Genomic DNA, 27588 nt, shown 5'->3' on the forward strand with positions numbered 1-27588 from the left:
ATCAAAATCTCTTCTTTTGTCGTAGATTTTAATATCTTTTAAATTGATAATTTGCAAATCTACGTTATTAAATTATTCTTGTTGAAAGTTAGTTTTATTTAGTTTTAAACATGAAGGATAAATGCGATCATATTCTATTTGATTGTAGTTGTTGAATGTAATAATATCATCCATGTATCTGTAAATGTAAAGAGTAACATTAACATTGTACTTGAGATAACTGCTGTTGGAAATGCCCTTGGTAAAAAAGTATAAATTACAGATTGCTGAAGTCCCCATCGGGATACCGTTGATTTGTTTAAAAACAGCATTATTAAATGCTATGTAGTTATTAAATAGAATACTTTTTAAATACTGTTGCCATTCTTCTTTGGAAATAACAGTAATAACTTGTGGAAATAGATCTGGTAGAGTAATAAGATTGTCAAAGTCTTCTTGTAAAGAAAGAGCTGTGTAAATTCTCAAAATCGTAAAAATATTATCAATCTTTAAAGTGTGAAGTGCTTCTGTTATCCAGTTGAAATTATGCTCTTGTATCTGTTCAGTTTTAATAAAGAAGAGAACTTTTTGAAGTATTTTTGTGAAGTATTAGTCTATTTCTTTCACGTAATTTCTGGTCCCGTTAGCTATGAATCGAAATTTGAATGGCATTTTGTGAAATTTAGGCAATGCATAAAGGTTAGAAAATATATAATTCAAGAACCTTAAACGAAAAAGAAAATGCCGCTTAACTATTTGAAGGCCACCTATTATCTATGTGAAACAAGTTAAATTAGTGAAATGCAAATGAAAGAAAATTACATTTCAACTAGAAAAAATTGGGAAATAGTACAGATAAAACAGTAAAAAAAATTTATTATCTCCTGTGTTTAATGCTTCAAATAGGACTTGTCAAGGAAAAAGTGTTTCGAAGCCTTAAACCAAGCTATTAATGAGTTCCAATAGACATGTTTCGTTCAAATGAATTCACTGAGACTTTAAATTGTTAAAACGTAATCCCATAATCTATACAAACTGCATCTAATTAAAAAGTCTTATTAAATTCACTTCTTTTCCCAACATGTCTTCGTCCTCTTATGTTACAAAATTTACATTAATGCAAAAAGAAATTAATCCTAAAAGCTGCTAAAAAAATCACCGAAAAGGGCTAAAGGTGAAACAATATCTATATAAAATAGAAAATGTTACAAAATTAAATAACCAATTAGTTTTCAGAAATGAAAATTTCATTAAAAGTCCTATAGGTACGCACGCACACACACACATATTTCTTTTTCTCCCCCTCTTCCCCCCCCCAAAAAAAAATTGCAGGACACAGGGGAATGCATTATCTCTTTGCATAAGGTGAAAAAATATGTAGGCAAGGCTCTGCTGGACAGTCTTCTCTGTTTTCTCACACATGCTGTCTACCTTAAAAACTCAGCACTTTCAATAATGTACATAAAAATGGTTGTTTATGCATGCATTATCATTATTATCTTTGCATTTATTTTTTCATGTATTTGTATATTTGTATTTTGTATTTTTCATAATTTTGTTGATATATGCTCTCAAGTTGTAGTATGGCTTTGCTTCCTATTTGGTGACTTTTAATTTTATTCCCTTAAGCCGTAGTACACCTGGAGTTCTTTGTGACCATCCAAATATTTTTTAGTAAGAGACAATGGCATTACTTCTTTCCATCCTTTCTTATTTCATTCCTTGAGAGGGACTTTCAGCTGCAGATTTAAATACATTATATGTATCATACTGAAAGAGAAACATACCAATATAAAATTTAAAATTAGGCACAAAAAAAAAAAAAAAAAAAAAAAAGCAACTTTAGTTTGGCAGCAATTTTGAAAGAAACTCAATAGATTTCAATGGAAATCAACCTCCTTTTGTAAATGTTTTTTCACTTTCTAACATCACGTATTCCACTATCATTTAGAATTTTCTTTGAATGGTTTATTGATACACACATCTAAAGGCCAAACTAATGGTGACCGGGAAATTGCATTTTGGCATCATGTTTCTTTTAAAAAATAACCATTAGCTTTAATTTTGTGCCATCCGCTAAGCAGGGAAGCACTATGGTAACATGAAATTTTTCTTAACCTGTTGTTTTATGTGAACCTTCACATCAATTGTTTAATTTCCTATTGAAGAATAAAATGATGTCTTCCATATACATGACAAACATTTATTTAAGCTATGCAGACATTGAACAACAGAGTAGAAACATGATATTACACAGAGCTTAGCACTTCTTGCTTACATGCGATACTCACCATTGACTTTGGCTAACTGCCTAGAAAAGTATTACACAGCAGAGAACTTGCTTATCATGCGCATGCGCTAGTGGAATCAATGGCAGTTGCCATCATACCACCTTTCGACGTTGATTCTCCTATTCCTGAAAAGTAAAACAAAATACATAGTAAACAGAATTAAATCCTATCATTGTACAACAGTTTTGATGTTTAACAGGAGTCAGGGGTTTGGTTAACACATCAGCTCCCATTTCACTGGTGGTATGTACTGCACATCTAATTCACTGCATTCATATACTTCACACACAAAATGATGGCGAATGTCTATGTGCTTTGTAAACACGGAGTTCTTCGTAATTTTCTGAGCCCCTTGATTGTCGCAGTATATTGTTGTTAGGTTTTCTATGTTGTAACCCAGCTCCTTCAGGAAACGACGTTCAGAGCATGCCAATGTTATTTTCCCAGATTGTTGTTAAATTGACTTGAGAAATTCACGGCATATGTGATATTTGGCCTAGTAGCTACTGAAAGGTACATTAGTGATCCAATCAGATTTCTGAATGGAACATTTTTCATGTCAGCGATTTCGTTTTCGTTTTTAGGACTCCTCTCTTTTGGTAATTTTTGCTATTATCTATAGGTGAAGACACAGATTTAGCATTTTGCATATTATACCAATTTAAAATATCATCAACGTATTTCTTTTGAGAAATTTTAATTGAATTCTCATTTTGGTAAAATTCTATGCCTAAGCAATAATGTAATTTCCCCAAATATTTCGTTTTGAAAGCCGAAGCTAAACTATCGCGAATTGTTTCTTACGTTTGCTTAGAATCGGTAAAAACGATAAGATCGTCTACATAAACAATTATAATAGTCTCACTTTTAGGCGTCTTTTTAATATAAACACAATTATCTGAATTAAGAGATTTAAATTTCATAGATTTTAATTTTTCATCCAACTTTTTGTACCACTGACGCCCTGACTGTTTAAGACCATATAATGATCTCTTTAAAAGACACACTTTATCTGAATTAGTTTCATCATGAAATCCTTTGGGAATTTCCATGTAGATTTCTTCATCTAAATTTCCATTTACATAGACCATTACAAAATCTAATTAGTAAGCTTTGAGATTGTGTTCTACTGTGTAGGTTAAAACTGTTCTTATGGAACTTAATCTAGCAACAGGGGAAAAGTTTCAGTGAAATCGAGACCAGGGATTTGAGCACACCCCTTAACAACTAGCCTAGCTTTTAATTTTTGATAGTGCTGTCGTGATTATATTTTAATTTAAGAACCCATTTACTATCAATAACTTTCTTGTTTTCAGGTCTTTTTACTAATTCCCAAGCCTTTTCTTGAACAAGCGAGTTATATTCTAACAGCATGGCATTATGCCAATTTTCAGCATATGGTCCATTTAATGCTTCTTGCACCGTAGGATTAATGCTTTCCTCAACATTTTGAGTTTGTTCATTTTTATTTACAACTGTATAGTGATATTCCTTTTTAGGCCTTCCTGGCAAACCTGTTTTTATTTTCTTGGGTGACCAGGCCCTTTTTTAATCAGGATAGGAAGCCTTGATTCACTATCTAAATGTTTCCGCTTTCCTTTTCAGGTTCAGAGTCAAGTGGCGACTCCCTGCCGTCCAGAGGTGATGATTTATCACAACATGCTTTATTTATAATTTTTTTCTTTCGGAGCGAAAGGCAGATATATTTCTTACTCTGAGTCATAACTACAGCAGTTTTCAAACTCGTTAATAAATTTTACGTCTCTGCTTATTATCACTTTATGAGCCTCGGGATCCCAAAGTCGCTTTTGATTCATCAGAATAGCCAATAAAAATGCATTCTTTATATCGAATATCAAATTTGCTTATTCCTAGCCTTTTATTTAGCGAAAATGCTTTTTGGCCAAAGGTTCTGAAGTGAGAGACAGCTGGTACTCTACCAAACATCACTTCGTAAGGTGTTTTTATTTCGTTTTTTAAACCTCGCGTTGGGCAGCGATTTTGAATGTAAGCAGCCGTATTGATGGCTTCGGCCTAGAATTTCTGAGGCAGACTGGATTGCAATAACAAACATCGCGCCATTGAAACTAAAGTGCGATTTGATCTTTCCGCAATGCTATTCTGGGCTGGCGTGTAAGGAGTGCTCATTTCATGTTTTATTCCCGCATCATTAAGAAATTTATTAAAGTCTTTCCCTAAATATTCTAGCCCGTTATTGGTTTGCTGGATTCTGATTTTAGAGTTAAGTTTATTTTCAAAAGATGCTTTAAAATTTCTTAACCCTTTAACTGTCAAGTTATTTCGATGATTTGGGTACACAAATTGTCAAATTTTTCCCGAGATACAGTCGGGTTTGACAAAAAGATGAAGCCGAAATAAACGTCTCCCGATATATATTCGGGTATAACAATACGATGCACTCAAAAAAAAAAAAAATTACCCCGAGTAATACTCAGGCGTGACATTTTCGAACACCAGTGCTGTACCTGAGATTATCTCGGGCATGACAGTTAAAAGGTTAAAGCTTCTTTAACCTCATCCTTAGATTTCAGAAAATAAACACAATCATATCGAGATTTATCATCAATAAGTGTTGCGAAATAAAATGATCCACCTATTGATTCGGTTCTCATGGGACCACACAAATCAGAATAAATTAGATTTAACAATTCAGTACTTCTATATTCAGATTCTTTGGGAAGGGGGGTTGTGGTTTGTTCACCCTGAATGCACACCTTACAAGTAGAAGAGAGTCATTTTGAGAAAAAGAAAGACCTCTAACCATGTTATTTATTTGGAGTTTTTTAAGATCATTTTCATTTAAATGGCCAAATCTTATATGCTACTGATCTATTTCTTTAGCAATTGATACAGATTCAAATATTCGCATGACAAAATAAAGATCATTTTCGCGTTTAGCTAAAATTACTGTTTCGTTATTAGAATTAATTATTTGAGCACATTTTTCTTTGAAAATTACTGAAAGATTATTTGCAGTTACTTTAGACACTGAGATTAAATTATTTTTCAAATCAGGTACACACAATACATTTTTGAGTTTGATATTTTCAGTTTTAGAACCTATACAAACTTTAAATTTAACAGTTCCTTTTCCAGTAGCTTTAACTGTTTTATCAGCAGCTAATTTAACATAAGTATCACCTACCTCGTGAATTTCTTGGATGCTGTTACACATATGCGATGTTGCACCACTATCCAGACAAAAAAGTCTTTAGAGTTACTATTTATGCATGATACGGCTTTATCTTGCTCCAAGGAATTCTGATTTTCTGCAGACATCGCAGTTTCACTGAGGTGTTTGCTTTTAGTTTTTTTACCTTTCTTCCTACATTCCGATGCTCTATGCCCATAGATATGGCAGATGTTGCATCTGTAGTTAACTGGATACTGTCTTCAGTTTCCAAACTTATCTGGTTTAGGTTTAGGTTTAGGAACCGGTCGTTGAGTATACTTCCGATCTTTTGAATAGAACGCATGTTGTGGTTCAGAAAATGATTAATCTTTATTTTTGCGAGCGTTAGCTTCTTCCAACAGTTTAATTTTCTGCATTTCTGGAGAAGGCAGTTTATCACGAGATTCGATGCCTATCTGAAAGCTTTCATAAGAGTCTGGTACGCTATATAAAAGCAATATTGTAAGCAAATCATCTGCAATGTTTATTTCCATTTCTTTCAGTTAGTCCACAAGAATGAAAAAATCATTTAGATGATCAATCATTTGTTTACATTCGCTCATTTTTGTAAAAAGCAATTTTTTTAGAATTGCGGCCTTTCTAGCTGGTCCCTTCAATTTGTAAATAGAATGCAATTTACTCTACAGTTCGTGATATGTTACACAATTCTTTACTTGTGGAAGTTCACTGGGTAAGATGGATAGGATTATATTCACTCGTGCTTTTTGGTGAGTAGTTTTCCATTTAGCAAATTCTTCATCACCAGGTTCTGGTTTTGGAATTTTCCCAGTTACATAGTTCCCAATGATCATTTTTAATCAGTTTTGCTTCTACTTGCAACTTCCACGTGTCAAAGTTGCCCTTGTTTAGCTTTCCAATTGACACTGTATTAGTCGTCTTCATTTTCATTTCAGTCGACGCAGCTTGGCTTGCTGAAAGAATTTAACAATGGTGGTTGGACTGCACAGTTAAGTGCTGTCTGGACCCATAACCTATGAAGAATAAAATGACGTCTTCCATATACATGACAAACATTTATTTAAGCTATGAAGACGTTAAACAGCAGAGTAAAAACGTGATATTACACAGAGTTTAGCACTTCTCGCTTACATGCGATACTCACCATTGACTTTGGCTAACTGCCTAGAAAAGTATTACGCAGTAGAGTACTTGCTTATCATGCGCATGCGCTAGTGGAATCAACGGCAGTTGCCAACACCTATCATATCACACATTGGTGGCATTTGATTCATATTTGCACAGGGTTCGTACGGTTCTTAAGAGTCCTTAAGTTTTTTAGAATCGATTTTTGGTCCTTAAAAGTCCTTAATTCTGGCCAAAATCAGCAGAAGGTCCTTAATTTTAATCATCTGAAATTTCCGTCTGTTTTTACGACTGCCATTTTGAGTGTGAATTAGCATTTTGCAGGAATATTTTTGGCGATTCACTGACAAATATGGCTATTTTTTGAATGTGTTCATGACTAATTTGTTCCTATTTGTAATATAAATAATGGTGGGATACTCAAATTTCTGAGCAAGAAGTGAAACATAAGCATTTCAAAATTATTTCATTTTTTGTAATGAAGAGCTCTCAAACAACTTTCCGCTTTTGGGGATGTGAATTCTTTTATTAAACGGTTCTAAATTTGGTGATTATCAACATTTTGGCAATTTTAAGATCGGTTTCTATAGAAAATTTTTAATTCCGAGATCTGGGAATTTTTTGACGATTTTTTTAGAACATTCTAACATTGATAAATTTCATTAAAATAATGGTAATATATTGGGATTATATTTAAGAAATAACATTAAAATAAAGCATTTTTATTGTTCACTGTCATATTATAAAGTTCCATTTTATACAAGTTTTTGAGTCTGAAAAATAATAAGGAATAATGCTATAAAGCACAGTTTACAAAACAGCTTTTAGCAACAGCAAAATAGCTGTGTAATTAATTAAAAATGGCTTTTTAATTTTTTCATGGTAAGAATTTTTCCCATTTCTCAGAATGATCAGAATTCTCAGAAATGCATCAATTTTCTCTATAAAATTAATTTCACACTTTTTTCCTCCGATTTTTTTAAAAAACATTTCTGGGTTTTTGCTGTTACAGAATTGGTAGGAGTAATTTTTCTTTAGGATTTTAGACATTGAAACTTAAAAAGTTTAGTTTATAAAGATTTTAAGGCAAATTTATAGACCCATGATTCTAAAAGATTCCAGAAAAATGTGATAAAATGAAAAATGTCTCCATGATAGTAACACGCTGTTTCTTACATTTTGGAGAACATCTGGAAGAACAATGAAAACATGATAGTTGAATGTTTTACTTCTGATTCTAGAATCGCTTTATTAACATTTTTATCTTCCCTTTATTTTCTCTACTTTTCACTAGACAGAAGCATGGAAAATATCAAAAGTACTTCTAATCTTATCATATGGACAGACATTATAGAAAGGAAATTTTTTATTAATAAAGAAATTGAAAACTGACAATTCAAAAGATTCATCTATGTCTTAATGCATCATACACAGAGCTGGCGCTAGGCATTTTGCCACCTGACGCAGTATCTGTGGATCCTAAATTCTGCTGCTTGGTGCCTTTCTAAATTCTGCTTACAGTGCCTGCTCTAAATTCTAAAAGTTTTGCCATTTCTAGATTTTGTTGCTCAGTATGTCCCTAAATTCTAAAAATTATGCCACACCAGCTCTGTGACCAGACTTTACCATATGTATTTCATATTTCTTCTGAATGTTCATATTACTAAAGAAATAAAATTAGCAGCTTTTTCCATACATTCTAAATTCATTTAGTCTTTTAGAATAACAGAAGTGTTTAATTAAATCCCAAAAATTTAAAGTGAAAAGGAAATGTGTTAAAAAAAGAAACTAAATATGTAAAGAGAAAGAAAATTATTCTTCAAAGTTATGTACAGTTATTATTATGTAAATTATCCAGTTATTTACAGTTTCAGCCTTTACTAAAATCTCCCATTTCTATTTCCTCACCAGGATGCAAATTAGACAGTTTTTAAACTGAGGTTTTTGTAGTGTAAGACAAGTGTGTTTCTGACCTCCACTTGCTCCCTGCATTAGTTCTGTCAGCTCTGATAATTTGTAATTATTAGTCTTTCCATTACTGCTGCTGACATTTGAGTTTATTATGACAATAGAGTTACTGAATCAGATTAAATTGAAATTAAATTGTATAGTTTTTAACCACTAGTCCACATTTTTAGTTTGAATTTGACTTGTTTAATTATATCACCACATACTGTAATTGATTTTGTTAGCATAAGAACAGACTTATATGTTCCAAGTTCTTTTTGAATAAGAAGCTTATTTAAACCTTTATTGAAATTTATTATCTGATTTATAATTATTTTCAGAGGTCAGCTAACTTTCAAAACTTGCTAACTGTGCCTACATCAGGCCTTTCAGGTTTGTTCTGATCAGCAGGTCTCTTTATAGGCAAGCAGGAGCGGTTACAGCAGCCAGTCTTTTGCTATGAATCATGCTGATTATGATTTCAATGCTCATTTTAACATATGCTGGACATAAAATCTACTTACTATTTACTAAACCTCTATGTATGTGACAAAATGAGACATTAAAAAAAAAAAAAAAAAAAAAAAAAAAAAAAAAAAAAGCTGTTAGTAAAATGTCACTTATCTTCTTTCAAATATGTCCAGTTATTATGAGTGCAAAATATTTAATGCTACTTGGTAAATTTCATAAAATTAATTTTATTCTCAAACATATTAATAATTATGTTTAATAATAATGCATCCTACTCACGTTCAGGCCTAGATATAATATTTTTAATTGAATTTATTCAGTTCCCATTTGCTTTTAGGTCCTTAATTTTTTTCATTAATGGTCCTTAAAAGTACTTAATTTCCTTTTGCAGAAATGTGTACGAACCCTGTTGCAGTATGTAACAGTAAATAATTTTTTTGCCTTTGTAGGTCAAAAACATACTTCTGGAAACTTTTTAATTTGTTGTCCAAATCTTTCGGAAGCCTTTGCAAAACTTATTTTACATAATTAATAGTTATTTTACATATTAATAGTTAACTTATTCCATGCCATAAATCAAAGACACAGCTCAAAGTTGCTTTAGAGTTTTTTTATTTCATTTGCTTCTTCCCCCTCCCCCCCATTTTTAAGGCAAATGAATCTATGCTGTTTCTTGGTGAAATTAATCCATTCTGGCAATTTTCTAGAATCTATTTTGCAATACTTTCTTCTAGGATAGACCATTTTGTTATTCCTTTATACAAAGCACATTTATTCTTTGGCATAGTAATTACTGTGTTTTTATTTTTCTTCTACTCACGTACAGATGTTTCATCAACACCAAACATCCTTGCTACAGCATGATTTCTGTTCTTTCTCGCCAATTTCAAATGGTTTCAAACGCAAAATCATTTCTTTGACTTTGCATTTGAAACCAACATTGTGTTTGTTTTGTTTAGCGGGAACCATATTTACTCTTAAAAGGAACACTATATTAACTATATTTCAACAAAAGCAAATATGATTTACGAAAGCCTTCGAGGTTCACTTCAAAATCAGGGCTTGAAATGACTACAGAGAGAGGAAGTATCTGATTTCTAATTATGTGTATTTATTCTAGTCGGAAGTGCATTGGTACCCCAAATTATGTCCCACTTTTCTCAAAACCCTAAATAACATTCTTGTACTTGGACTGAATATGGCACATCCTCTTTACAGAATTATTTACTCCCTCAAACATTTTTGCCACACACTTATTGTTCCCCTTATCGTTTTTCAGTTCAGTATGCTATTGTATGAAAGTGGGGGGAAAATCTTTGAATTAATGGCTTCAGAAGATAAGAACATCACACATGTATCCTTCAGGTTTCTACGTAAAGATGAGGATGTGTGTTATACTTTGATATATACCTAAAAATTAAAACATGTAGTTTGAAATTATAGGTGTGCATTACACAGTGGCACGTGTTATATGCTGGAATATTTGGTGTGTGTGTATATATGTAAGTACGTACATAATGTAGGGAAATAGGAACCCCTAGTATATGTATGTACTGGTTTGCATTTATATGTACAGTCAAAAGTCGTTAATCCGGACTCGTCGGGACTTCTGCGATTCCAGATTATCGATTTTTCCGGATTATAGATCATCAGTTTAAATCTCGTAATATGGCATGCAGAAATTCTAAAATTAAAAATATGAAACCGTAATTTATGAAATAAAGAACAATTATAATCTAAAGGGTATCAAAATTTACCAAAAAAAAAAGCTTAATATTTATTTGTTTAATTTATTAAACATTTCTTTCAATGTAAGTTGTTTAAGTTGCTGTTTTATGTGATCATACTTTCTCTTTAATTCTATAAACAGACATAATTTCTTGTTCAGTTACAAAGTTCCGCTGTTCAAGTCCCGTTAATTGCTGTGCCGAGAATACCGACTAACTTGTCAATCGAAATTTTTTCGTTTTCACTAACCTCTCTGTCATATTCTTCATGTCTTTATCCATTTTTTGCAGCAATACCACTTTTTGTTTGTTGGACATCGAAACATACTTTCGTTTTGTAGATCCTTTGGAAGTTCCAGCATCGGAAATTCTATTTGACATAATCGAAAGTTCAAGTTTACTTTTATATAATTGCTCTTACAGTCAGCAAAAAATAATAAGCGGGATCCAATTCAAAGATTAAGGAACAATGCAATCATTAACATTAACTGAAATAGATAATTAGATAATTTTAGCTTACACCGTCCTTTATACATTAAACGCGCAGGTGAAAACGTATTCTGCACTTGCGCACACGCCTCTGCGCATGCGCAGAAAGTTTTTAGCTTTGAGGTCCGGATTATGGGTGTCCGAATTAATGACTTTTGACTGTATATATAGGCATATATGATGTAGGGAAAAGGAAATTGTAATTTTTTTTTTTTTTTTTTTTTTTTTTTTTTTTTTTTTTTTTTTTGTAAGCAGCTAAAAAGTTTTTTAAAAATAAACAAAAGTTTACTTTTCTTTGTGTATTAGAATTTTTTTTTAAATAATTTGATACCTCATTATTTTTTAATATAAGTACACATTATGTTGTTAAATTTATTTAACTTTAAATTTTTTTTAAAAAAAGGGAAAAAGAAGCAGAACCTTCAGCACTTATTTCTAGTATACAGGTAAATTTTGCTCTTTAAATGAAACAATTTTAGGATTTTTAGTTTCATTTTCCATATCATTTTTTAAATAATCATTTTGCAGGTTAAACAATCAGTTTTTCCCTTAATGTGAAATTTACTTAATCTTCAAAGCATGGCAACAGTATTTAATTAATTTGCCTTTTAAAATTTTACAGCTAAAAACTATTTTTAGAAATGTTTGTATACTTTCTAATTGCTTGCATGTTATGTAATCTGAACAGCACTATGTTAACGAAAAAAACTATTTTAGTTTATGCATTTGAATGACCTGAAGCTGATTTGTAGAGCACATCAACTTGTCCATGAAGGTAAATAAATCTTTTGAACATTTTCTAGTTCACAAATGTTTCATATAGTAATTTTAATAATTTTTTTAATTAAAGTAATTGCACTTGATATATGTTAATCAGTAAAAAATGATAAAAAAGTAAAAACTGTCACATTATTTTTCAAGTATTAATTTTTTTAAACTGGCAAAAACTTAAAATTTAAAAATGGTGGAAATGCAGTTCTCATGTTCTAGTGTGCATAGAAGAAAACACAAATGAAAGAGAGAGTGATGTGAATAATAATATTTTAATCAGCAAATGATTATTGTTTCGATATTTAAATAGCTCACAATAAGTGTTCAAAGTAGCAGCCACCAGCTATGATACAAGTGGGACACTGGCACAGTATAAAATGATATACTTTTTGGAATATACCGGTAGTCTCACAGATGATTGTGCTAGCTACGCTAATGCACACCCCAAGATCCTCCTCACTGGCCACGGATGTTTCATATACCAGCCTTTTCACACAACCCCAGAGAAAGAAATCTAGGCAGGATAGGTCTAGCAAACATGCAGGCCAATGAATAAGACCACAATGACTAATATACCTTCTTTGACTGAATGTTAAGTCTTGCAAAACACAAGGAATAAAATGGGCTGGGAAACCACATATCATTGTGCCACGACAGCTGGACGCTTTGCTCATCTAACAATCTGGGAAGGACTTCCCCAAGAAAATCTTACAAGACCAACCATCCAAATGAATAAGCATGAGATATGGGCCTATTGCACACCAAACATTGACAGAAAACTGGTGTTATACTGCATGTGCTCAGATACTCCTTGTGTTGTCCTATTTGTGTGTTATATGCGTTGAAAGAGCCTCCTGTGCTAAAGTATGCCTCATCAGTGAACAGGATAGCAGTAGGAAAATGAAATTCTGTTGCACATTTCTATTTGTACCATTCAGCAAATGCAACTCACAGTGTGTAATTGGCACAAAGCAGTTGCTGTATGCTCTTCTCATATTATGGAAACAAGTGGTTTTGAGTGCAGGATTCTCCAATGATTTGGGAAACAGTGAGACTTAGCAGTCACTCGTGCTGACATGTGAATTCCTTTCTGCATAACGAAGTACCATCTCTTGTACTGCAGCTTTCCTTGTTGTTCTTTCCTTGTTTCCTTCATTCTGAGTTCCTTTGATAATAATTCCTTCCTGAAAGATCTTGTATTGCGCAATATTTGCAGCCATGTAAACATCTGATGATTTGGTATCTGCCTATTGAAGGGCTACTTACTGTACGGGTGCACAGCTGCTAGCCCATTACAGTTGGCCATTCCATATGCTAGATGCATATCTACTAACTCAAGTTACTGAAACATTCCATCTTACTTCTTCTGCAGTTGATTGTTGATAATGCCTAATTTCGCAGGTAAAGGTTTTAACTGTTCCATAACAACACCTAGTGCACTACGAATGCATTTCCATCCTTATATTGCTATGCATTTCCGAGTCATCTCTGAGTAATTTATCCTTTCTTGAAGTTTGCACACACTTAAGAGAATAGCCCCATATATTCCAATTTCGACATATGGATTTGTGAAGCAAAGATTTGTAAACTGTCCCTGATTATTTATAAATTTTCTTAATTTTAATTAAAAAAATCTGTTATGTAATGAACTGTATTTATAATTAATAAAACATAAAACTTTTAAATATTAAACAATATGAAATCTGGTCATTTAATTTTCTTAAAAATAGAGGTTTCTGAAGAGCTTTTTCAAATTTCCTTAACCTTTTGCTAATTTTATTATATTTTTTAAGTATATATGTACTCTTTTATGTTATTATTATTATTATTATTATTTTGAAAAATAATTTTTTAACATGTCTGATTTTTATGCATAATTTTTCTGTGTATTTCTTCCAGCATTCATCTAGTATTTATCCACTTTATAATCAATAGTTTTTATGACACAGAGAAATGTCTCCAGCAACCATATCTTTTGAAAGCAACCAGTATTTCAAAAACATCAATAAAATTGGTATTGAGAATTATATTAATATAAATAAACTCAAATTGGTGTAGAGTTTGAATAATTAGATATTGAAATTCTTCCAAAATTATATTTTGAATAAAGCTCAATTTTGGGGTTATTCATAATAAAACAGTACCTGTAAAATAATATATCTGTATTGTTTGATACAATACAGCCACATGTGGTGAGTTAATGTTTGTCTGGACAAAGTCATGATTCGGGCAGTTGAAAAAGGAGGAGGATGTTCTGAAAAAATTCTGCCAGTATTAGAAGAATCTAGATCTGGGGAGGGTCTCATATTTATGTGGAAAATTTAACTGTGCCTGGTTCAGTGCCAATGGAAACATTGGAAGGTATGATCAGCCAAATAGCAATAAATAAAGATTTGACAGTGGTTAGCTTTTGAGGCAATTTTTCTAATGACCTATACGTTCTAGCAAAATTTATAAAAACGCGATTAATGTATATCTGCCAACTTTCATGAATTGTTTGTAATTTTGACTCAAACTGCTATAGTTTGAAGATCTCGTGCATGAAATTAATATTTTCTGATTTTTAAATGTGTATAATATTTTGCTAGTTTTGATGATTGTCTCCATAATTGAAAGCACGTACTGTTGGCAAACCTTGCCATTTTAATTGATTCTCTTTATTGCACGAAAAACTATGCGGCATGATATTTGGTGACTTATTATTATTTTGGCAATTTTAAGTTCAGTTTGTCAAAAAAAAAAGGGGGGGTGATTTGTGAATTTCATAAAATTAAGAAAAAATATTGTACATGGTTTTATCCAATATCTTGATTCTAAAATTTAACCAAGATAATAAATGTTATAGCAGTTTTTGAAATTACTTTTTAGCAAAAGCAAAAAGCTGTTGCCAATTACATTAAAATTAATTTTGTTTGTTCTAAATTTTATGATAAATGTTTTCCTTTGTGTGTAATTCTTTCAAAGTATTTAAGTATGTGTTAGCTTTGTATGTAGAGTATATTTTACGCTAAAGATTTGTGGTATTGGAATTTCATTCTGTTTGGAGAATTTTTTTATGGGGGGATAATGAAGTTACCTAAATTTTCTGCAGTGTTTCCTTATTATTAATGCCGCCATTGTTTAAATAACACAAAGAAGCCTCTTATTAACCCTTTCGCGATGATGCATCTTTGTTTAAGACTCTCATGCATGATGGAAGGGAATTGAAGGCAGTCATCGCACAGGACGGGGGTTTTGCATCCCTAAGCCTAATTTTATTTTTAAAAATCAGTGAAAAAAAGTCACTTCTAGCATTGTAATTTTTGGTACCATTTGAGATTATTACTTGAGTTCTTATGTATGTTAAAATTAGCGTTTAATAACCTTTTTTTCTCTATTTTATATGGAAATATATTAAAAAAATTGCTTATCTTGTAAAATAATTTTCGGAAGTGCTATTAAAATTATTCCAAATTTTTAATTGATAAAAATTCATCAATAAAGTTTAAAATTAATAAAACAACACAATAAAGACTATTTACAGTAAGAAGTAACAAAATTTAAAATGAAGACTATTGTAAATCTCGAAGCATGGTGAAGTATCACTTTGTAACTCTTTAGAAAATGAAGCATCACTCTCATCTGTATCGGTAAATGGTTCATTAACCATACGAATGTATTCTTCCTCTGATAAATAGCACCTTCGTGCCATAATAGACTGGAGGTGAGGCTTTCTGAAATGAAAAGGGAAGGATCTGAAATATATCTGAAGGCAATACAAAATGTAATGGGATCATACATAGTAGAGGAAAAAATAGAATAAAAAAAGGAATTGGATATAAATCTGACACACGAATGTTTATATTAGCACTATGTTAAATAATAGATTGTTTAATATCAATGCAGCCTACATAATTCTGTTTTATTCTAAGAGCGATATCGTAAGAGTGAAAATTGATTGCTGTAATTTATTCATTTCCATTTGCTGATAGGTTCTTAATTTTTTTTATGGTTCTTAAAAATCCATAATGTTAATTTAAAGAAATGTGTACAAACCCTGATTGATGTCAACATTTTGAGGTAGTCTTAGGAAGGGACAGATCTTGAATAAAGGCAGATAACCTGGAAATAATCAGTAAACATTTTTGTCTAGCACATAGTCCGCTAGTAATAGATGAAAGATAAGATAGTTTTTGTCCTTTTAGTAGTTCAGGATCAAATTTAAACATCCTATTGATAAATATTTTGAAATCCAAATATCCCTTCTTCTTTTTAGAAGCAATACATACATGTTTTAAATAACCTTTTCTTGCGGATTCCCAGCTTTCTTCTGATGACGCCTTTTCTTGTGGTTTGTGAGCGTTTTTCTGTTTTTTGATTACGTTTATTCTGAATTGAATATGAGATGAGTTTTAAATGTATTACTTAATTTAATTTATTTTGCATTATTACTGCTACTTGTTGCTGCTTTTAGCGTGCAGATGGATTAGGTTTTGAATTACTTTGTATTTATTCTTTTTTATACATCTTTATAAATTATCTGTCTATAGGTAGATAGATAATTTTGAAAGTCACTTTTGGAAATTAAATTTTATTAAAAGTTTAACAGTTTTTATGAAAAATAATAAATTTGAAGCATTGTTTTTAAACAGAGTATAAAATTTATTTTGATATTCAAAAAGCTTGTGAAGTTTGAAATGAAAAAAGCTACTTGAGCATAAACCATCTTTGCATTCTGGACCAAGTTGTTATAAATATTATATTTTTCTTATCTTTGCAGATATGTAAACAAACTGCAGCTTTTCTTCTTCATGTTAGCCCTGAAAAACATCATAAAAAATTATCTTTCCATAAAAGCAGTGACACTAAGCCTATTTATTAATGTTATTTCTAGTTTTTCTGCCTGGCATCAAATTTTTTGCTGTTGTTTAATGAGTATTTTTTAATTTCATTTGAATATTTTTAATTGCTTGAGTCAGATTCATTGCTGAACCAAAACATGGCGAATCATTACTGTGTGAGAATGTGGCTGTCAGAATGATGTGACAAGGTGAGATGTTATTTAATAGTTGCTAGGAATACAGAGTTGTCTTTTGGTTGGTTGTTGTATGTGCATCTAATAGGAAAGGTTGTTGACTTAAACAACTCTGATAAAGGTCAGATTGTGATGGTCGAAGATTAAAAACAAGTATGTCCTTAACAGGCATTGCTCTTTGGGTGTCTGTGAAGCTGTTACTGTTAGTACCTATGAAAGATGGAAGAAAAATTGTGTAATCAGTAGTTTCTGAGGCAATGGTCATTCATCCTTGATAATGCAGCCAGATATCAAAGATTGCCCTGTTTGGTGGCAAATGCTAGTTGTTAACCAGACAGCTAAATGCAGTGCAGGTGTATGTACACTGTGGGGGGGGAAAAAAAAAAAAAAGGTTAGACAGTTCTATATCTCCCGTTCTACTGGACTGATTGATGAAATTCAACTTGCTTTTTTCATGTCTCAAAAGCACGACTTAATATATGTATTAGATTTATACATAGCGTTGTTCTAATATAGGTATTTTGACACAAAAACGGACTTTTTCCGAAATTACATGCCAATTTTTTTCCATATTTCGATTCTACAACTCAAATTATGCAAAACTGCCGAGTTTTGTAAAAATCGCACGAGTAGTTTTTAAAAAATTAGCTCTCAAAATTTTAGCTCCTCAATGTTAATTGAATTTGTTATATATTTATTAATATCTCTTTTTTTTTTTTTTTTATTAAACTTACTTGATTCCTTCTTCCACAATTTGAAATTTAGTCTTAATCTGAACATAATTCGCACATTTTTTAAGATTTATTTTGAAAATTTGTATTTTTAAATATTTTTATAAATTTTTGAAACAATTTTTGTATTATAACCTATAAAATTTTTAGCATCATGTTAATTCATTTCTAGACACACTTACAATATATTAAAGTTTTTTTTATTCAGAATTTTCTAAGATATACATGAACTTGCATATTGGAGCATTTTGAAATTTGGCAACTTTTTTTTTAGCGATAATAACGCCAAACGTGGTTTATGCACTTTGTTAAAATTATTAACAATGACTTTTTCCCACTCGTCGACAATAAAAAAAGAAAAGGGAAATAGTTTGCTATAAATTAAGAAGTTCACCAAGTAAATTATTCTTGGCGGAAATCGAAATATGGGGGAGGGGGGGAAATGGCATGTCATTTCAGAAAAAGTTCGATTTTGTGTCAAAATACCTATGTTAGAATGATGCTATATATAAATCTAATATATATCGTAAGTTGTGCTTTCGAGACACAACAAACGCAATCTGAATTTCGTCAATCGGCCCAGTAGAATGGAAGAATAGAACTGTTCTTTTTTTTCTTTTCTTTTTTTTTTTTTTTTTTTTTTTTTTTTTTTTTTTTTTTCCCACAGTGTACATGCAGGGCTGGCAATAAACATTTTGTTATCTATTCCAATCTCTGCAGATCCTAAATTCTGCTTATCTAAATTTTTAAAAAAATTACCATCCCTATACTGGTCATTCCTTCTCTCAATTTTAAAAATTTTGCCACTCCATTCTTTTACCCAGTGTGGCTGCGCTGGTCCTAGATTTGAGGCTGGCCCTATGTATGTATGTCGGACTAGGGAAATAGGAGTGAATTTTTAATACTTCCCACATTTCACTTAAAAATTTAAATATTGATTACACTTTGAAGTTTCTGACATCTTTAAAAGGTTGCATGCATGTGCCGAGTTTACTAAATATGATGTATCTAGTTATACTAGATTTTATTTATAAATAAAAATAACATCTTGTGTGAAATTTTATTCACCTTTACATTTACTTTATCAGTCCAGACATAAAGACAGGATATTTTTCTGTTGTTGGTTTGCTGAGCACAACATGATCATCTACTTTTAAAGGATTATTTAAATTATATAACTGTATAATTGTGAGTATTAGTAATTTTTGCAGAGTTGCCAACTCATAGTAATTGTGAGTATTAGTAATTTTTGCAGAGTTGCCCAATTTAGGCAGGAGACTCCCAATTTTCGACCGCTCTCCCGGCAACCTGATTTACAATATATTTCTCCTGACTTTTTCTTATTCTTAAAATTTCTCACGATTTCTGTGAAAAAAAATAAGTGATTTTGGACGTCTGAAAGCAATTGAATTTTCTCTAGATTATATCTAAAATAATACCTTGCGAATCAGATGGGAACTTCTGCTTTGTGAGTGAGAGCATATACGTATCCAGAAATGTCGTTCTCCAGTTCTCCAATGGGCATCGTGCTCCACTGCGCGTCATCTGGCATATATTAGCCTATGAGGACAAAGCAAGCTGTTATTTGGATGTTCTCTAGTTATTTCGGTCATTTTGTCCCGAGTTGTGTGAGTACACGTGCCTTCGGGAAATAGTTTTAGAAATTATCATCTTTTGTTATGTCTTCAAGAAAGGCGAAATACTCGTGTATGTTTAAAAAATCGTACACAGTTGACTTTCCTTCCATTATTTCCTCAAGGAAATGTAGTAAATTTGCGATGTGTACCGCCTGTCGTTGCGATTTTTCGATTTCGTATGGTGGAAGGGCGGATGTCCTCAAACATGTGCGTACACAAAAACAACATGAGTTGTTTTGAAAAAAACAAAAAATTAAATTTTTCTTCGGAAACAAAGGACGAAAAAGTTATTAATGCAGATGTCTGTTCTCTGCCTTTTTACTGGAGCACAACCTGCCACTGAATGCATAGGATCACGCTGCAGCTTTATTTAGAAAAATGTTTCTCGATAGTAAAATCGCTAAGAAATACTCAATTGCAAGGACCAAAACAGGTGCAATTGTTAAAGAAATGGGTTTGAAAAATAAATCTTCAGTTATTGATTGTATTAAAACAGCTCCGTTCTGCCTCTCTACGGATGGAAGCAATAATACCGATTCAAAACTATATCCAATTGTTGTTTTTTTTTTTTTAATCCAGAGTCTTCAGAAATTGAGTGCAGTTTACTTTCTGTCACCACTTCAGAAGGACATTTGACAGGCTTTAATGTAGTACAGCTAATTATTAAAACTTTAAAAGAAAATGCAGTCACTCTGGATAATTCCTTAGCACTTGGTGCCGATTATGCACCAGTATTGGTAGGCTTGGAAGACTGATGTTGCAGGCATCTTAAGGAAGGAAAATCCAATTTGCAGATTATGAGGTGCACCTGCTACCTCTTAAATTTTGCAGCTAAAAAAAGGGCAGCTTCTTTACCAATAAATGTGGATGAACACATTGTTGATATTTATTATTATCTTGAAAGGAGTTCTAAAAGGAATAAAAAATTGAAACAGTTCCAACAGCTGCATAACAGCAGTTTACAATTAGAAAATTTGGATGAAGTTATAAAATCAGCTAGGATTGACACCCAGTGGAGTTTAATTGGAAAACTGAAAGATGCTGATGAAATTTTGAAATATACTGAACCGTCTACAATTATGTTGGCCATCTTGACAGTTCCCCATAGTAATGCAGAGTGCGAGAGGATTTTCAGTGTTGTTGCGAAAACGAGGACTAAATTTAGATCTAATATTAATGATGACACATTAGAAAAACTTTTATTAGCGAAAGCAGGCCTATGTGGCCAATTACTATGAACAAAATTATGAAGTTTCTGTCTTAAAGAAAGCAAAATCTGCCACTGTTTATAACATTTGTACGAAAACTGATTAAAGTTTTTTTTTTTTTTTTATACGATGAAAGTAATAAAAGTGTTTTTTATGTGTAAGGTTTTTTTGTGTTGCTTGCATTTAAGAATTAGTTACTATTTAAAGTTAATTCATTATTAAAAACTATATAATTAAAAACTATATTTTCATCATTTAAAAAGTCTTTTTAACATTAAGAAAAATCTCCTGATTTTTGAGTGTCATAGGTTGGCAAGTATGTCTTTGTATCACATACACTTGCCATAAATTTAAATTTTGTTAATCTTAAAAGTTAAATAAAAGTGCAAATGAATATGATCTTTTATTCAATATCGTTTATCTATTTTGTTATGAAAATTAAGTGCCTGGTGTAATCATTCCTATTTTAATATCGCTTCTGTGGAAAAATTAATATCAACTTGTCGTTGGCTAGGCATGAGTTGTAACGTAAAATTCAGAGTATTATTTTGTTTGAATTTGAAAATTTTAAATCTATTTCCTCACATAATGCTTATTGATATTTAACAAAATAAGATTTTAAAAATCTGAAATGGATTTTTATAAATAAATTATGCATGTGGTAAAACAACTGTCTACTTTTATTTTTTAGTGCATGCATTGGGAGATATAGAACTGTCTACCCCTTTTTTTGTGCAGTGTACAAGTCTATCTGAGTATATATGCATATCTTTGTTAAACCAGTTTGTAACTTTTATGAGTACATTGGACCTATGAACTTTGCGATTAGACCATGCTATCATGGAAACAAGTTGCCTGGTCATATATGATTCATGATTTCTTTTACAAAACATTATTGGCCATATTGGGGTATGTTGTTCAGGTGATGACTGGATGCATAAACAGACTGGTGGGGAGGCAAAATTTTTTAGTACATGTTCTCATGGGTATCCCGATTGGTGATTATTCGTACTTTTTCATGGTTTCTGTCTTTCCCACCAGAAATGGATTATTTCAGCACAATGTCTTTGTCATAAGGCTGGAATTATGCTTTAGTGGTTTGAAGAACTCTGCTGATGATTTTTTTCTCAATGTTCTGGTTTCTTATAATTCACCATATAGTATACTTGAGATGTTATGAATTGCCTACTCAGATCTCATCATGCATGTATGAGAATTGCATGACTTGTGCTTGCAAATTTGGTGCAATTTTCGCCCAATTGCTTATCAAGAAAAAGAGAATAGAGAATCCATAACTACAGTGGATAGCAACTGTTTTGCATGGCAAAGGTGGAGCAACATATTAGGAGAGTAGTGGTATGTTTTGGTTGATCAATGTACACACTGTAAAAAATTGCCATGACATAAAATGAAAGAATAGGCATCCAAAAAATTCTTTATACCAGTTTACACTTTTTCTTGTACCTCAGAAATAGTAATTATGTTAATTTTAAAAACAAGATTATTTTCACAAGCTTATGAAGCATTTTAAAAATTAAAAATACACAACTAAAACCATATTTATTGCACTAAAAATAGACATATTAAATTTTTTTATACTTATTTTACAAGTATTCATTGTGTCCAGCTTTTCTTTTAGAGCAGACAGGTAGGCCTGTGTTATTCGGAGGATTTTACATATTGGAAAGTTAATTACTACCACATTTGAATGAAATCGTGAAAGAATGACATCTTTCAACAAAACACTTGCCCAGCTCTCTAGATTGAGATAATTTGCTGGAGTACCTCACTCAAAATTTGCCATTTGCTGCTAAGGTGAATAGGATGCATAGGTGGAGAAGATGATGTATTAATGGTTACAGCTGAAAACGTTGCGGAGAAAACAACGCAAGGCGAAAACGTCGTGCTACAAAACATCGCAGTTCTAAAACATCGTCGTCGAAAATAAAGCAGTTAAAAAACTTCGCAGTTTAAAAACATCGTCGTCGAAAATATCATGGTAAAAAATAAAGTATCTACAAATCATCGCATAACGATAACATCGCAGACATGCTTTTTTCATGGAAAGAAGGATAATTTTTACTTTCATATTTTTTATTCACTAATAAATTTTTTATGAGAAAATAAGAAGGAAACTTACGCATAGAAAATTAATGCAACTTGTATCACTCAATAGAATTTTAAACCGACATAGTTAACTAACAAAGGCCATTAATAAATCCTTTTTATAAAGTTTTTACTGGCAATTTTTCATGAAAAGTATAATCTATAAGTTGCCTTAAATTAATTAATGCAATAACTTAATGCAATAATTTAACTTTTTCAGCAAAAATTTATTAGTCAATAAAAAGCTGTGAAAGTAAAAATTATCCTTCTTTATATCTTGCGCTCACAAATCCTTATGAGGACCATATTTCCATTTACAGTTATTAAAGCCTGAAAAAAGCATGTTTGCGATGTTATTGTCATGCGATGATTTATAGATACTTTTTTTACCACGATATTTTCGACGACGATGTTTTTAAACTACGAAGTTTTTTAACTGCTTTATTTTCTACGACAATGTTTTAGGGCTGCAATGTTTTGTAGCACGACGTTTTCACCTTGCATTGTTTTCTCCGCGATGTTATTGGTGGACACCGTATTAATATGGTAACTGCCTCACTCTTCTCATTTAATTTCATATGACTTTGGAGGGCTCCACTTGTTGCTGATCTCCACAGTATATTTCTGATCCTGTGGCGTTGGCCAGTTTTGATATACTGGCATATGGGACAAAAGATTTTATCACATAAACGTCCACCACATTAGTTAAATCCTTACTAATTTACAAATGTGATTGTGAGTTTGTGTGTTTGTTTGTTACACTTTCACGCCTTAATTACTTAACCGATCATCATGAAATTTTCAAAAAATATTTTTGATATATTAGAAAATGTTATAGGCTACAAAATGTCTTCGTACGACTTAAATTAGCCAAGATATTAATTAAAAACTACTATTCCCCTCCTACATTTTTCACTTACTTTGTTGGGTTTTTTCCCTATTAAAGTGGTTTGGCTATGCACCAATTAATTTTTTCACAAATATCTATAGAACGGCGGTTGGTTGAATTTCGAGACACCTGATTCCAAAAACGTCGTAATCCATTGATACCATTCTCATCTTTGTATGACTTTAATCAGCAGAGATATTAATTAAAAAGGCTAATTTGAATGAGACTCAATAGCGACATTAGGGATTTTTTCTTAGGTCTTCCCGTGTGGGTCCAATAAATTGGTGATAAAAATTATAACTTTTGATCTAATTATCCAAATTTCTCGAAATTTAGAAACTTTTGTTGCATTCTGAATGATAGGTACAATGGTGGTGGAACTGTTTTTGTCGCTTAATTATTTCCAGCTTAATCAATACTCCGCTTGCTATTGTTAACTTTTTGTTGACAGGCTGCAATTCGGAAGCGACAGAGGGGAGGTAGCTGGTATCTGGTCGACCGTTGGGTTGGCGAATAGCTCAAAATTCACAGATTTACACACGGAAAATCATTTAAAAATTAATAACTTCTAATTAACTTAATTTTAAGTTTTACATAGTTGTCTATCTTTTCTCATTTGATATATCAGTTATTTTTCTCTAATGAAGGCGTTATCAGTAGAATCAGTGGACGAAATTAAGTAAGGCAAATCAGTAGAAGAAATTTAAGTAAGGCAATAATGTGACTGAAATATATTTATCATTTCCATTCTTTCCACACCAAAATTAAGAGTAAGTAAGTTACTCTCAGTTACCAGAGCTCGGTATAGTAAGGTCTGTTAGCTGTGTTACAGGGTTAAATATCAAGATGATATCTATTTTTGATATTGGAAGAGAAAGGTTAAAGAATTGAAATTCCAGTTTAAGGGATTTAACACAATGTGTTTAAAAAGAAAAAAATATTCAATAATTATATTTACATATCTTGAATGTCATGTCAAACACGCGAAAATGCATAATCATTGTTTTGAGAAAAAATCTTAAATAATGAAAAAAATTTTTAAAAATTGGAAGAACCTGAACTAGTACAGTTTCACATAATGTAAAACTTGAAGAAAAAATGAATGAGAAGCAGCAAGAAATGCAGATTTGTAGTTTTGGTATCATGCCAATAATATAGTAATTGCAGTCAAACTCCACAATAGCAAACTTTAAGGGACCACAAGTTTGATTTGCTACATCTGATCTGATATAAAAAATTTAAAAAATCTGATGTGTACACCACCTGACTTCACTGTATTAAAATGTACGCACTTTTTCTTGCATTTCTTTTAAACTTATTTCCTCGAATTTCATTAGAGATAGATTTCTCATTCAATTAATTCATTTCTCACTTCGCAACAAGGCAAAAATACATAAAAACCTCAAAAAGATCCTTATTAAAAATTTAAAAATATAAAACACCAAACAGTTAAAAAAAGCAGTTTTTACAATTTAAATTGGAGTATCTACTCAAAAACAAGCAGTTCGGCCAGCAGGCAAAAAGGCAGATTTTTCAGTGCACAAAACCAAGTTTCCTTTTGGTTCCACTCAACAAAAAGACACTGAAGTTGCAGAATAACTTTCACTATTCTGCTAAGTTTCAAATGTAAACAAATATGACTGTTATAGTAAAAAAAAAATTAGGCTTACCCGTACTTAAACATCTATTAAATTGTTGATAATTCTGCAACAATTGCATGCAGATTAACCAAAGGCATAAAAACCTTAACTCGAAGATAAGAGCATAATTTAATCATTTTTAAAGCAAAAACTGTACAAGATATATATATATACTTTTGGTGTGGCCAATTGCAACCAAAAAGGGAGGTGCACAACTACATGTTATAGCAGTCCTATATGTAAAATTTCCACATTTCTGAGGCTACATGTTTTTGAGTTATGCGAGATACATGCACACGTATGTACCGACGCCATGAAAAAATCTCTTTTGAATCCACTTTAAATGTTTTATAATTCGTTTGGGGAAAAAAAGAGTCTTTTATTGTCCTTACATACAGATGTCATGCAAAAACATCTTTAACCCTCTGAGCGGCCAGAATTTCGCTAAGAAAGCACAGATTTCCCAAAACTTACTATGAGAACAAATTATTTTTTTGATTTAATATAAAAACTCTCCTGGTATTTCATACCTGGATTTGTTTTCTTTTGATATATTGCCTTAATTTCTTTGACATATTTTAATTTGCACGTATATATATATACGTTCTTACAGATACCACTTTTCGTGATTACAAAACTTCCTTTACTTCATACAAGGAAGTAAAAAGAAAAGCATAGTCTTTCAAAATAATGCAATTTTATCAGAATCTATTAATTACATCTCTTTTCCTGAACAATAAAAATTTTTTAAAAATTTACACAACAGCGTTAGCCTTGAACATTCAAAATTTCCATGACAGCATTAGCCTTGGACAGACTCCACCTGACAGTTGAATAAAAGAACTTGAATTGAATCAAAGAACCCATTCACTTTTTTTGTCTTATTCATCACATATGCCACTGATGTCCTACAATATGCTTGTTATGCGTTCTGATTTTCCAAAAACTAGTCTGCACTTGCCTTGCATAGCCTTTATTTAAGAATACAGGGAAAAAAGGGATGAAGATAAAAATGACTAACATGAAAGGGATTTCCTTATTTCTAATATGGGTGGGAGCCTAAAATCTTAAACATGGTTGATTTTAGGCTCCCCATTTTTCATTCAAAACTTGTCAGAATTCTGGACAAAATTATGAAAATTACAAATATTTCATTCAAATATATCCATAAAATTCTCTATATCTATTTTTGTACATCTGGAAGTTTGTTTTAGCTGTATAAAAATAGCAACAAGTGTGAAGGAAATTGGATGGAACAAAAAAAAGTTTGTTTATTATAATCAGGGCTACTTATAAACCAGGTTTGCCAAAGCTGGGTTTGACTACATTAAAATATTAAATCCATTTTAAAATCATCATTGCATAAATTTTGCATATCTGTGAATCTTTTTTGGCATATATTAATATTATTATATTATTTTATTTACAGGTTACAAATATATGTTTGATGAAAAATTGGTCACAGTATGGTCTGCACCAAATTATTGTTACAGATGTGGTAATATAGCTGCCGTTCTTGCTTTCTCAGATGTAGATACTCGTAAAGCTAAGCTCTTTAGTGCCGTGCCTGACTCAGAACGTGTCATTCCACCTCGAATAACAACACCATACTTTTTGTAATGATTTCATAGCAGTTATTTTGAATTGTTTCTTATGTAATAAAAACTGTTAAGACCTTGCTGTCTTATGCATAATGTACATATAAAAAAATTAAATAAAGTTTTTGTAAAGAATTGGATCTCTTATATGAAGAAAACTTATCTGTAAAACATGATATATTTTATAAATTGGTATGACAATTTTATTACCAGTAGTTAAACAATTAATTGAATGTTCTTAAATTTACTTTTTTTCTAGATGAAATGCTTTTTCTTTACCATGATATGAGCCTATTGCTCTCCATAGCCTATGGGTTCTAACATACTGTATGCTGTCTGATAATTTAAATCATCTTCACTATCGGAGTTTTGCCCAAAATTTATTCTATTTATTCTTTAAATTTTCATTTTCACCTTTTTTTTATTTATTAAACTAGTTTTAGAACAAAATTTGATTCATCGTAAATATTCCTACAACACCCCTAAGACATGCAGCACACAAGAGCTTACGTCTTAGAGATGTCTTCATAGAGGACTTTACAAGGGAAACTGGCTCATATTCGCAATACGTATGGAGAACAACAAACAAATACGTATGGAGAACAACAGCCCGTTCATCTGGGATCGAACTCCTACTATTGATCAGTCTTAAGTGTTTAAGAAAGAGAAACTGGAATGTTAAATTTTATATGATCTGCAACACATTTATTTTTTATTGGTCTATATAAGCCTCACGTCTATGCAAGTTGTAGATATCAGTCACAGCTGCCCATTGCTTGCTGTCCAGAATATC

At 31.5% G+C, this 27588-nt stretch overlaps 1 protein-coding gene across 1 annotated transcript in view; it reads left to right on the top strand.

Moving 5' to 3' along the window:
• The window catches only part of PpV (Protein phosphatase V), a 93714-nt gene extending 66784 nt beyond the window's left edge, over positions 1–26930 (top strand). Inside the window, exons 9-10 of the mRNA XM_085823178.1 lie at positions 11919–11976; positions 26627–26930. Of these exons, the coding sequence (XP_085679304.1) occupies positions 11919–11976; positions 26627–26817 (249 nt within the window). The 3' untranslated portion in view covers positions 26818–26930. The remainder of the gene's footprint in view (positions 1–11918; positions 11977–26626) is intronic.
• Positions 26931–27588: the final 658 nt, after the last annotated feature.

Source organism: Stegodyphus dumicola, chromosome 9, assembly GCF_044657685.1.
Source record: "Stegodyphus dumicola isolate Sdum_Otavi_A_Nest chromosome 9, ASM4465768v1".
In the NCBI taxonomy this organism is placed as follows: domain Eukaryota; kingdom Metazoa; phylum Arthropoda; class Arachnida; order Araneae; family Eresidae; genus Stegodyphus; species Stegodyphus dumicola.